Source organism: Triticum urartu, chromosome 7 (genome assembly GCF_003073215.2).
Source record: "Triticum urartu cultivar G1812 chromosome 7, Tu2.1, whole genome shotgun sequence".
Classification (NCBI taxonomy): Eukaryota; Viridiplantae; Streptophyta; class Magnoliopsida; order Poales; family Poaceae; genus Triticum; species Triticum urartu.
In genome coordinates this window covers 418,876,767-418,889,501 of record NC_053028.1, presented here as the reverse complement: position 1 = coordinate 418,889,501, position 12,735 = coordinate 418,876,767, and the positions used below count along the sequence as shown (strand labels likewise).

The window sequence follows — 12,735 nt, the reverse complement described above, 5'->3', positions numbered from 1 at the left end:
CGTTGCCTCCGTTTGCATGGATTTGGAAGTCAAAACTTCACATGAAACTTAAGATCTTTATGTGGTTCTTGCTGGCTGACAGATTGAATACTAGAAATATGCTTAGGAGGCGACACTTTAACATCAATGGTGGGTTCAACTGCGTCCTTTGTAGCTATGGGGTGAAAGAAACTATTGAGCATCTAATCTTTACTTGCCCCTTCAGCTCTTCTTGCTGGTTGAAAGTGGGGATCATTTGGAACATGAACCATTCCAGAATTGAAGCCATCCAAGCTGCCAAAAGGTCTTTTAATAGGGAACTTTTCTTTGAATTTGTGGGGATTGTGGCCTGGAATATCTGGAAGGAAAGGAACAACTTTATATTTAGTCATATACCACCATCTTTTGCAGCTTGAAGACAGAGAACCAAGGCAGATCTTCTTTGGCTCAAATATAGAGTGGACAAAGCTCATTGGGACTACATAATTTTATTTGCCCTATCTTTGTAATTGAGCCCCCTCCTTTGATCTTTTCAGTCACCCACTCTTTGTATTAGCTTCTCATAGTTGACACCTTGTCCTTTCCTTCTTGAGGGCTTTCCCTCAAGAGCATGTACATACTATGTAACCTTGTTTTGATTTAATGCATCACAGTAGGAGCCTCTCCTGCTGTTTTCAAGGTCAAAAAAAACAATAAACTAAAATTGCCATGATACATGAACCTAAAATTGCCATGGTTCATACAAAAAATAATTTTTATGGTCAAAGTACTGGAATTGCCATCATCAAAATACTAAAATTGCCATGCTCTACAAACTAAAATTGCCATATGACAACTTTAGTTTAAGCACTATGGCAACTACAGTGTAAACATCATGACAACTTTTGGGCCAATTTTTTTCGTCGAAACATATCAAGATGGGGTCTAGTTTTGAAGATCTCGTCGAGATGGATTTAATGGTGAAAACAGATTTTTAATTAGATTTTTTTATTAGGAGATAAAACATTTTTAAGCTGAAAACCAAAAAGATTCCTGCTGATATCATCTGTTCTGACGTGGCAAAATGAGTGGTAATGAAGACGTGTGGGCGATGTGCAAGACACCACACGTGTGGGCGATAGTTTTTTCCTTTATTTTTGGGTATTTTTTGACAAGCAATTGCTGCCAAAGCCCATCAAAGTTAAAAATCTTCTACCACCATTTACACAACAAGGCTTTATTCATCATAATCAAGTTTTGAATACCTAAGCCCACATATCTTTAGGCCTACACACCTCAGACCATTTTACCAGGTGGTACTTTTCTTATCTTCCTCTTCTTGCCACAACAATCTTGCCCTAAAGAAATCCATTCTCCTGTTGACCCCAATAGGGAGCCCATAGAAGGCATAAAATAAGGAATGCCAGTCAAAGAGTATTGAATAAGAGTTATCCTACCAACACTGGCAAGCAACCTGCCTTTCCAATTGCTACATTTTTTTCATTTTGTCTCCGGGAGGTTTCTAACTCTTGATTCTAATCCTCTTATCATATATAGCTGGTCCAAATTATCTCATAGGGATAGAGCCCACTGGACAATAAAAGATTGTAGCGATTTTTCTGCTTTATTAGCAGCAACTCCAAACAAAAATAATTCACTTTTATGAAAGTTATTTTTTAATCCAGGCATTTGCTCGAAAAACACAACACAAGTTTTAAATTATGTGCACTATCATAATCATCCTACAATAAAAATTTGTATCACCTGCATATTGCAACATGTTAGTCCCATTGTCCACATTTTTCTCTAAAACTCCTTTAGTTAAACCATTTATTCTAGCATTATCCAAAATCATGGCTAAAGCATTAGCAGCCAAATCAAAAAATGAGGGAGGACAAGGAATCTCCCTGTCTCAACCCTTTATGTGTAGGAAAAAGGTCCCAAGTTCTCATTGGCTTTTATACACACATTACCACCCTTTATAGTATCGACCAATTTATCAGGAAACCCTTTTATTTTGAGCATTTGCAAAACAAAGGGCCACTTGACCTTATCACATGTTTTTTCCCTTCAAAATCCACTTTAAACATCATAGCATCTATAAAAGCATTTTGTATTGGATAAATGACCTCTCCAGCAGCCTCATTGAACCTATTCACGAGAACTTTGATAAAAAAAATAAAGCTCACATTTAGCAAGAAAATGGGCCCGAACTTCTGAATCTGATTTGCATCCTTAGTTGTAGGAACCAAAGTAATAATCCCATAGTTAAGCCTAGCTATATCTAAATGTACCATTATGAAAATCATCAAACAGAGCTTTAGTAGCCATTTTCACCAGATCCCAAAAGTGTTGATAAAACTCCGAGGGCCTGATATTTTTTACGAGCCATAACAAAATTTACAGTGGTGTATTACTTAACAAAGTTTTTTTTTTGCATAAGAGGAAATTTTAAAACTTTTTAGCGTACAAAGGGACATGTTTTTTGGAAAGGGCTTAATGAAATCACCGCCAAGATAGCGAGCCCAGCCCAGCGCGTGCGGCCTAGCCCAAACAGCTCCTCTGATCCGGACCCATAGTCGGAAGCCTTGCACCAATCTTGAGGCACCCCCGCTGCCGCCTCTTCTCGCGCGCCGTGCGAAAACAAAACCCTGCCGTCTCCCCCTTCCTCTGCGGCGTATCTAGGGTTTTTACCTCCCCGCTCCGCCTGCCCACACGCGCTTCCCTCCAGAAGCTTCTAGACACTTCAGTCGGAGGAGCAGCTCACGCCGCAGCAGCAGCCATGGCGTCCACCAAGGTCCAGCGTATCATGACCCAGCCCATCGTACGCTCCCCGAACCCCTCGCACGCATATGCTCTCCTCCTCTTTTTGCATCTGTTTCCTAACGTTTTGGCGCTTTTGTTTCCCGCTGCTGCGACGGTCGGCGAATCCTTGGTGCGCGACGGCAGAATCTCATCTTCCGGTTCCTCCAGAGCGTAAGTGTTGACTGAGGGGAAAAAAATAACAATTCGTCTGTATTTTTTTTCCACCTTACGTTTTAGGGTTGCTGACGGTTCGCTCGAGCTAATTTGGTTCTAATTTTGGTGCAGAAAGCGCGCATCCAGATCTGGCTTTTCGAGCAGAAGGATATGCGGATCGAGGGTCGTATCATCGTAAGTTCCTTCACCGATTTCTTGTTCAAATTGATAGAATTTAGCCTCACCAATCCCTCTGTGGTCGTTCGCATGTATGTTAAGTGAATGTAACTCTGTATCTGCATACCATGTGGCTTTGAGGGTAAATTATTAACATGTATTACTTGTATCTCAGCAAGTGGGGGTGAATTGATTAATACTCTAGTATAATGATAACACTGGTAACTTAGTAGAACACATCTGTTTGTTTGTTTTGTTAAAAGCTAACATGAAAATGTGTTGGCGTCTTTTCTCAAGAATTGGTAAACACTTGCAAATAAATCTGCATGCTCAATACCAAAGATTAATTAAGTGCTTGGACAACCAACATGATATGTGCACTCTTTAAGCATCTGAAATTGATGCTAACTAGCTGCTAATAGATGGGTGAAACCTAGCATTTCTTTGTGTAACTTATGCTTTGTCTGGTCAAGAGGGACATAACCTAGTTTCAAGCTTTATTATTTCTTTGTAACACTGAAACCAACCCAATCTTGACCTTTAAAATCAAGGAACAAGTAGTTACTTGGTTCCTTGTGGAGCCACGAACAAGTAATAATAGCACTATCCATGTGCCTAGTCAGAACTTCACCATACTAGATACTGAAGTGTTTGTAGAAGGTATTTTCTAGTTTAAGCATCTGAAATTGATGCTAACTAGCTGCTAATAGATGGGTGAAACCTAGCATTTCTTTGTGTAACTTATGCTTTGTCTGGTCAAGAGGGACATAACCTAGTTTCAAGCTTTATTATTTCTTTGTAACACTGAAACCAACCCAATCTTGACCTTTAAAATCAAGGAACAAGTAGTTACTTGGTTCCTTGTGGAGCCACGAACAAGTAATAATAGCACTATCCATGTGCCTAGTCAGAACTTCACCATACTAGATACTGAAGTGTTTGTAGAAGGTATTTTCTAGATGTGTTCCTTTTGGGACCATAGTGGTCATGGGCATTGTTTTTTGAGTCGTGAATATCATTGGTGTAGGTTCGTGGTAACTTGATTGCAATCTAGATAAAGAAATAGTGGTTGGTGATGGATGGTAACCACAAGTGTGCTTACTCAGTCAATGATATTAATAGTTTTAGCCTTAGAAATTAGCTTATCGTAACTTTTTGCCCCAGGCTCAGGACCTTCCCTTTGTAACTTACTGTTAGTCAAACATGTGTGTTTGGTGCGTCCTGTCTCATGATTTTTTTATCACTCTATGTGTTGTTTTGAATCACCCTCAAGACTTGCAATCCCCCCTTCCCCTTGTTAACGAATATGATGCGTATCGGTGATTGTGTTTGGACAACTAAGTATATAGTCCAGGGGGCTAAAAATGCCTTTATTTTAAATTACACTAAATCTTTCATCCTACACATTCTCTAGAACTGAAGCATAGGTTGCTGCCTAAGGCTTCAGTATGATTTTTCTCTTGTCATGGTTTGGTTTTACCGACGAGTGATAAGGTTACGATGTGATGTGCCTATGCTGTGTGCTGCTTCAGTTGTGTTTGCATTTCTTTCCAGTTTACATGTTTGAGTCGCATCTTAATAAGTCCACCACATGGGCTCCTGGGTTTTTCAGTATTGTGCCTGTCATATTTTTGCTGCCATACCCTCACCAGTTTCTCAGACTTTTGTTGCCATATCCCTTGTCTCTTTCTCTAACTTTTGCTTTTAAAACTGTGAGAAGAAAGAACAGATTATTTGGCTGCCTATATTAGATTTGCCTGAAGGATTGGAGTATCACCAAAGAACTAGCTATGGACAGGGGTGCGTGGAAGCTTGCTATCCATGTGCCAGAGCCATGAGTTGGTCGCGAGATCTTATGGGTTTCACCTCTAGCCTACCCCAACTTGTTTGGGACTAAAGGCTTTGTTGTTGTTTGTATATTAGATTTGCCTGTATTATAATCATCTCAATGAGACAAGTTGGTCTGAAGCATGCCAATAACAGATTTCACATACAGTCAATTTAAAATATCCTTTTTCACTGTATCCTTGTTTGAATGGTTTGTGTACATGTGTGGTTTATTGTGTCATATTGAGGAATGCTGGGTTTTTATACTGTTTGTGTGTTCTGCAGGGCTTTGATGAGTACATGAACCTGGTTCTCGAGGATGCTGAGGAAATCAACATTAAGAAGAACACCAGGAAATCGTTGGGTTAGTACATTTGTAACCAAGCTTTTTCCTAACAGAACTAGGGATAAACATTATCTCATAAGTTCTAGTATCTAATTTCTATTTTGGAAATTGGCAGGAAGGATACTCTTGAAAGGTGACAACATAACTCTGATGATGAACACGTAAGTGAAAGTGCCATGAACCATTGAATCCATGTCTTTTGCTCCTGTAATCGCAAGCAACAAGGCCTCTAAATTCTGCAATCTCTTTTTTTTTTTTGCAGTGGAAAGTGAAGCTTCTCTCTCTAGGATGGCTGGCGTTCTCGTTCCTGTGTTGAGCATTCCTGTGATACTTTGAACTCCACCCAGGCTGAAATGCATGTAGCTTGTCGTTGTGGTCACTGAGCATATGTAACGTCTGTTGTCCATCTATGAACCCAGACCCAGTAAATCCATTCTGTCGACTCCGTGCAAGATGTTTGATCAAGATGATGAGCTTATCGGTTGCGTTTAAGATTGACATGAACAGACCTTGTTGTCTTTTTCTGTTGTTGAGCTTATTAGTTACTATGACTGTATGTTATGTTTTTTTCACTGCTTATGAGTGAAACACTTGATTTCCCTCGTGCTGAAGGACTGCTAGCTGAAACTGAATTTGCTACCAGATGACTCGGCAAAGTTAATTATCAACATAGATTTGTACACATCTTATTCTAGGGTACAAAGTTCATTATAAACATAGATTTATCTGTATATGATTGGAAAGAACATAATCGGTTTTAAAATCTTTTCAAAGACTTTCTATCAGGAAATATCAATAGCAATTGCACAAGTTCTTATGTTCATCACAGCGATAGCAATGCAAGCTCATAATCTCCCTTACAGATAATCTGATTGGATTCACTTGCTGGATTCTTTGCTTGTGATCATGAGATCAAACACACATGTATTGCTTGTGATGATATGAGATCAAACGTACATTTAAGATCAAAAGAAGAACCACCTGCTCTTAGCCTTGTTCTTCTTGCTCATCATCTCCTTCCTCTTCTCCTCCAGTTCCAGTCTCTCTTCCTCGTCCTCGCTACTCGTGCTGCTCTTGTCTCCCTCTTCCTTCTCCTCGGCGTTGCTGGCACCACTGCCGGCAGTGGCGACGTCGAGCCGCGCGGCGTCCATCGCCCACCGCATCACCTTCTCCACCTCGTCCTCCTCGTCCGATTCCCCTCCCAGATCCTCCAGCCGCACCCTCGTCTCCTTCTCAGGGCAAACCGCCGCGCCTTTCAGCGCCGCGAACCGTGCCTCCATCTCGTCCATCCCGCCGGCTGTAGGGGCGGGGGCAGCACCTGGCCGCTTCGGCGCCGGCGGGCGGGACCTGAGCGCGTCGAGGCGGCGGGCGAGGTCGTCGTCCAGTGGACCGGGCCCCTCGTCCAGTGCAAGAGGGTTCGAAGCGGCGGAGAACGACGACGAGACGAGGTGGGAGTTGGCCTGGAGCTTTAGGAGCACGGCGTCCTGCGCCGCCCGGAGCAGCGCTTCCACCTCCGCATCGTCGCCCACCGGCTTCCGGCCGCCGCCGCTCATCGTGGTGGATTTCGCGTGGAAATATTCCCTTCCTCGCCTTCTACAGACTACAGTCCACTGGGTTCTGCCTTCTGCGTATTTGGTGACTAGGGCGAACGGTCCGTGTAAAGCCCAGTCCGTCTCCGTCCCAGTCTAGGCCCATCCATTAGTGATCAATTTGTTCTAAAAAACAGTAATTGCTTTCTTTTAATAATCTCAAAATGAATTAACCGTATTCATCCCCACCTTTAAGCTTCCCAATGGCGGAACCCTAAGCTAATTCCACGCCTCCCACCTCGCCCAGCGCGCATGGACCAGCCGGCGTCGGACGCCGGCGCCTGCCTCGAGGTCCGCCTCTTCTACGTGCGCCTATCGCCCCGCAGCTCCGGAGCTGCCGCCCCGCCACGGCTCTCGCTGGCCATCCACCACGCCGGGACCGAGGCCTCCCCCTCCTCGCTCCCTCTCCGCCTCGACCGCTGCGACCCAGTCTCTGGCGAGGCCACCTACGTCTCTACCGCGGCCGCGCGCCTCCCCCCGCCCGACGCCTCCTTCGAGGTTGCAGACCACCGCGACGTCGCCCTCCTCCGAGGCACCCTTCGAAGGTGCCCTGACGCCAAGGCCGATTCCCCTGTCTGGGCGATCGACTGCGTCCCCGCCGATGCAGCGGCGGCCTCAGCCTCGGCCTTTGAGGTCTATGTTGCCGGGTACTGCGCAGGTGAGCCCGCCGTTCTTACGCGAGCCCTGCGGCTGGCCACCCCGGAAGAGGCTGCTGGCGGGTTGGTTCGCCGGCGATCAGCACCTTTGGCGGTGAGTTAATCAAAATTCGACAGCATTAGTTGCTCCATCTTACTGATTAGTACGACCTACAAGGGATGTAGCTTTGCTATATGAACAATTGTGGCAACAAAAAGGGTCCTAATAATGTAGTATATGCATAAGCTGCAGAATGGTTGCTCCATCTTACTGATTAGTACGACCTACAAGGGATGTAGCTTTGCTATATGAACAATTGTGGCAACAAAAAGGGTCCTAATAATGTAGTATATGCATAAGCTGCAGAATGGTTGCTCCATCTTACTGATTAGTACGACCTACAAGGGATGTAGCTTTGCTATATGAACAATTGTGGCAACAAAAAGGGTCCTAATAATGTAGTATATGCATAAGCTGCAGAATGGTTGCTCCATCTTACTGATTAGTACGACCTACAAGGGATGTAGCTTTGCTATATGAACAATTGTGGCAACAAAAAGGGTCCTAATAATGTAGTATATGCATAAGCTGCAGAATGGTTGCTCCATCTTACTGATTAGTACGACCTACAAGGGATGTAGCTTTGCTATATGAACAATTGTGGCAACAAAAAGGGTCCTAATAATGTAGTATATGCACAAGCTGCAGAATGTGCCTACTTGTTTGAACTATGATGGGCACCAGATGACAGGCAAATTCTCTGATAGCCAGATTTTGTGTGGACTTCTCTTCCAGTTCTTCCTATAGATATAGTAGTGTCTCGTTATTGTAACTGCTTTGCTCGTTCAGGGTGTTTATGGTTGCAAATTTGCCTTGCTTTTCAGCAAATATTTGTCGCCAACTGTGCTATCGCTACGCCCGAAAATGGAAAGCTGCTTTAGATGTTAGACCCTCCCTGTAACTTTCCGTTGTTAACTGATTATGACTGGTATTCTGGTAAAAATGTCTTTTACTAGACTTTTAAATTTATGTATTTTTTGCCTATTGTTGCAAAGTACTCTTGTAGATTTAAAACAATATTTAGAAGTGTCATGGTGATTATTATTTTTAGTATTAGTGTTGTCGGTACATTTGATAAATATATTCTATATGGATGGAAATCCTAGCCACATAGTCTATTATTTATTTCTGCGTTGGCTAGTATAGCTTGGAGTATTATAAAGTTGAACGTAACTTAATCTTTTTGCCATGTGATCATGCATTAGATCATACATGTAGATCTCATCTTAAAAAGATTACCAAGCGGCATATTATGTAGTAAGATAGGAACTGGTGGTGTAGGGATACTGCTATTATCCTTTAGTAGCCTGATTCCATAATACGCATATTACCAAGCGGCATAATGTGCCCCCTCTTCAAAATTGGATCAAACAGGTATTCTTATGTTATGATATTACCTAACAATGCAACAAAGGTGGCCAAATTTACTTTGCAACCAGACTCATGTCATATGTTAATAAGGGTTTGAAACTTCAAAGCACGGAGAATTACACCTGTTAGCTTAGGTCTACTTTCCAGCCGTCTCTTGGTAAATTTTTCGCAGTGTTTCCTTTGATGATCCGTGTGAGCCTGTCAGTGTGAGGTCACAGGTATTAGGTTCCATGAGTTTTTGTTTCAATCTTGCTGTTTCAGATAATCTTGTTGTGTTCAAGGTTCAGTGACAGTGGGAAATTGTTGCTAAGTCAAGGTATTACAGCATTTGATGCCGTGTCTATTACTGACATTATCTCGGGGTATTTGCTTTGTCACACTTCAGTTGGAACAGCATGCTTGGGGTGAATCTTAGTTTCTTATTTATTGAACCCCTAAAATTTCTGTTAGTTAATTAGTGTCTCTTTCTCAGGCTATGTGTGATGAAGACGAGAGTGACATGAACATGGGAACCAGGGCATACCCTGAAGGATGGTACTCTGATGACGACGACGGGCAACTCACATGGTTCAACGCTGGTGTTAGGGTTGGCGTCGGGATTGGGCTGGGAGTCTGTGTTGGAGTTGGTATAGGCGTTGGGCTCCTCATGAGCTCCTACCAAGCAACGGCCAGGAACCTGAAGAGGCGGTTCTTCTGACACTGTCGCTACAAAGGCACACGGGCTCGGACGGCCAGTAAGTAGAGATGGCCCATCCGATGATGTTCCGCGCTGAACCAACCGCCGTATGTATAGTTGGTGGATTTGTTGTTCGTTGCATTGTTGCTGGTCGTCTGGAGTTTTTGACTTGTGTAGCTCTCATATCTGTGTATGTAATCTGTGAAGGTGTCCCTGAACTTGTGGAAGTGGCAAAAATGGACTTGGCATGGAGCAGACGCACTGTGGCCTTATTTTGTAAGCTTCAGAATTGTGCTACAAGTCAATAATGTGTATACAAGTGCGACAGCCTTTCGCTATGAGCGAATGTTGTCGGATGTATGTTTCGTCAGTGTTTAGAAGCACATGATAGTAGTAGGTAAAGACTGTTCGTTAGGCAACTTGTCCATGATGAGCCGTTCTGCCTTGCAGAACAAAATTGTCAATGTGTTTTAGATGGGAACTTGGCGAAAAGGGGGAAAAGAATGCTCGGCGAGGGATCGTGTACAGTAGTTGATAAAACAAAGGTCAAAGAGAGAAATCGTAAGAAAAAGTCTTATTTAAGAGGTCATCTTTTAGTATAAAAGTCTTATTTAAAAGTCTTATTTAAGAGGTTATTAAAGATAAGGCTAAGAGATAACCCGTTGATAAGGCTTAAGATAAAACTATCTTATCAATCACTGTACATGTCATAAGACAATAAAAACATATGTACAATCTTCTTATCTGTAACTAGATACCCCTAAGACCAATTTCAATGGGGCGACCCAAATGGACGACGATTTCGTCTGTTTTTTGTCCATTTGAGTCGAACGCCCGCCCGACGTCCGCCCTATTTTAGATATGGGTCAGTAGCGCACTCAACGTGCCGACCCATATGTGCCGGCGTGACGAGTTGGCCGCCTTATCTATACCAATATAAAAAGACCCAAATGGGCAGATCCAAACCATCTCAACCGTCAAATCATTTTACCTAGCGGTTTAAATCGCTTCAATATTGAGCACCAAACACGTTTAACGCTCTAATTACCCACCACTACCATTGGTTATAAACACGTTTTGACTCAACGCTATCCCATGAAATCTGCCATGTAATTAATATCCTACCATTTCCGTGAAAAAAGTAATTGATATCTTACCAAATACCAACGTGCAACAGATATATGTTACCTAATATAACGTGCAACTAATATCCTACCTAATATAAACGTGTATTGCACGTACATCATTACTAGTTTCAACAAATAGCTCATTTTTACATTGAATATGCATTTAAACATATAGTCAAATAACATAGTTTGAACCGAATAAAATAACATAGTTTAAAAGCCAAATAAAAATAAAAATGTCTCATATAGTTTTGCAAGCCGAATAAAAGAAAATACATCAATTGGTTGCCAACATGAGCCCACATATGCTCAACCAAATCATTTTGCAGTTGCACTTGAGTTTCCCAATCACGCATGTAATGATGAAATTGGGTGAACTGTTCAAACGTTATCGCTCCTCCATGCTCAGGCACAACATTCTCACCTTGAAACTAAAACCCTTGATCGTACAGATGTTCTGGGCGCTCGTCTTCTACGATCATATTGTGCATGATCACACAAGCAGTCATCACCTCCCTCAGTTTCTGCGTGCTCCAGGTATTAGCAGGATACCGAATGCTGCCCCATCGAGATTGTAAAACACCAAAGGCACGCTCGACATCCTTCCTAGCACTCTCTTGCTCTTGGGCAAATCTTTTCCTCTTCTCTCCGACAGGGTTGGGGATTGTCTTGGCAATAGTGGTCCACTGAGGATAGATGCCGTCACCCAGGTAGTATCCTTTGTCGTAGTTGTGGCCCTTGGTAGTAAAGTTCACCGATGGCTGTTGCCTTCGGCAAGCCTAGCAAACACCGGCGAGCGTTGAAGCACGTTGATATCATTGTGTGATCCAGCCATGCCAAAGAAAGAGTGCCAGATCCAGAGGTCTTGAGACGCCACGACCTCTAGTATGGCAGTGCAAGCCCTGACATGTCCCTTATACTGCCCTTGCCAAGCAGAAGGGCAGTTCTTCCACTCCCAATGCATGCAATCTATGCTGTCAAGCGTCCCTGGGAAGCCCCTGCTGGCATTCATCGTCAACAAACGGGTTGTATCTTCAGGAGTCGGCTCTCTTAAGTACTCAGGGCCAAACAAAGCAATAACAGCCTTGTAGGACTTATACATGGACTCTAGGCATGTAGACTCGCTCATACAGATGTACTCGTCAATGAGATCACCGGGCACTCCATATGGAAGCATTCGGATGGTGGCAGTGCATTTTTGATAAGAGGAGAAACCAATCTTGCCAACGACATCCTCTTTGCACTCGAAATAGTCACCATAGACGACCACCCCCTCTCTAATTTGGTTGAAAAGATGCCTACTCATACGGAAGTGGTGGCGGATTTTTTGATGTTTGAACAACGAATTTGTTGTATCAAAGTAGTCCTTCCAAAGAAGGAAATGCCCTCTCTCTCGGTTACGATTCAATGCCGGAAGGTGGCCTGGAATGGAGCCACGGAACAACGGCTGCTGGCTGTTGAGGTGGTGATGGACCAACACGGCAGCCAATATCTCCTCCTCGTCATCGGACGACGAATCGTCGGAGTCGCAAAGGAAATTGTGAAAGAAGAACTCGTTGGAGGAGTCCATTTTGTACCTTGGCAAACTGTCGAACAACTTGTGGGCGTCGACGAAGGAGACGGCCGGCGAAGGGAGCCGCGGCGCGCACGGACCAGCTAGCTGCCTTGCCGGCGTCCGATGAGTGGGCCGGTGTCCTACGAGCGTGCCGGTGAGGATCTGACCGGGGCGGCGAGGCGGTTTCTTGGTCGCGGTCGCGGCGGTGTGGTGGGGGAGCGGGGGTGGAAAGCAGTCGGCTCCCCGGCGGCAAGACAGCAGTGGCGTGACGTGGGAGTTGGCGGCGTTGCTGGGCGGATGTTGCGGTGCCGGCAGCTGGCAGAGTCACCGGAAAAAATGGGCGGCGGCATCGGTGACGAAGAAGGTGGGCGAGGGTTGCTGTTGGATGGGGGGAGGCCAATGTGCCACCGATCAGCGGGCCCGGGGGAGGAGAAGGCGAGCGCGCGCGTGTCTGT

At 44.1% G+C, this 12,735-nt stretch overlaps 3 protein-coding genes across 3 annotated transcripts; 2 read left to right on the top strand and 1 right to left on the bottom strand.

Annotated features, from left to right (window-relative positions):
• Positions 1-2,549: 2,549 nt before the first annotated feature.
• On the top strand, positions 2,550-5,782 carry LOC125525410 (small nuclear ribonucleoprotein E-like). The gene is made up of 6 exons (XM_048690411.1): positions 2,550-2,782; positions 2,908-2,934; positions 3,049-3,111; positions 5,206-5,284; positions 5,382-5,427; positions 5,529-5,782. Exons 1-6 carry the CDS (start codon positions 2,741-2,743, stop codon positions 5,536-5,538), a joined length of 267 nt encoding a protein of 88 aa, XP_048546368.1. The 5' UTR covers positions 2,550-2,740; the 3' UTR covers positions 5,539-5,782.
• A 220-nt stretch (positions 5,783-6,002) lies between these two features.
• Positions 6,003-6,922, bottom strand: LOC125525409. Its single transcript, XM_048690410.1, has one exon. It carries the CDS (start codon positions 6,817-6,819, stop codon positions 6,232-6,234), a length of 588 nt encoding a protein of 195 aa, XP_048546367.1. The 5' UTR covers positions 6,820-6,922; the 3' UTR covers positions 6,003-6,231.
• A 171-nt stretch (positions 6,923-7,093) lies between these two features.
• On the top strand, positions 7,094-9,968 carry LOC125525408 (uncharacterized protein At1g01500-like). The gene is made up of 2 exons (XM_048690409.1): positions 7,094-7,605; positions 9,395-9,968. The coding sequence occupies exons 1-2, from the start codon at positions 7,108-7,110 to the stop codon at positions 9,617-9,619; spliced, it is 723 nt and encodes a 240-aa protein (XP_048546366.1). The 5' UTR covers positions 7,094-7,107; the 3' UTR covers positions 9,620-9,968.
• Positions 9,969-12,735: the final 2,767 nt, after the last annotated feature.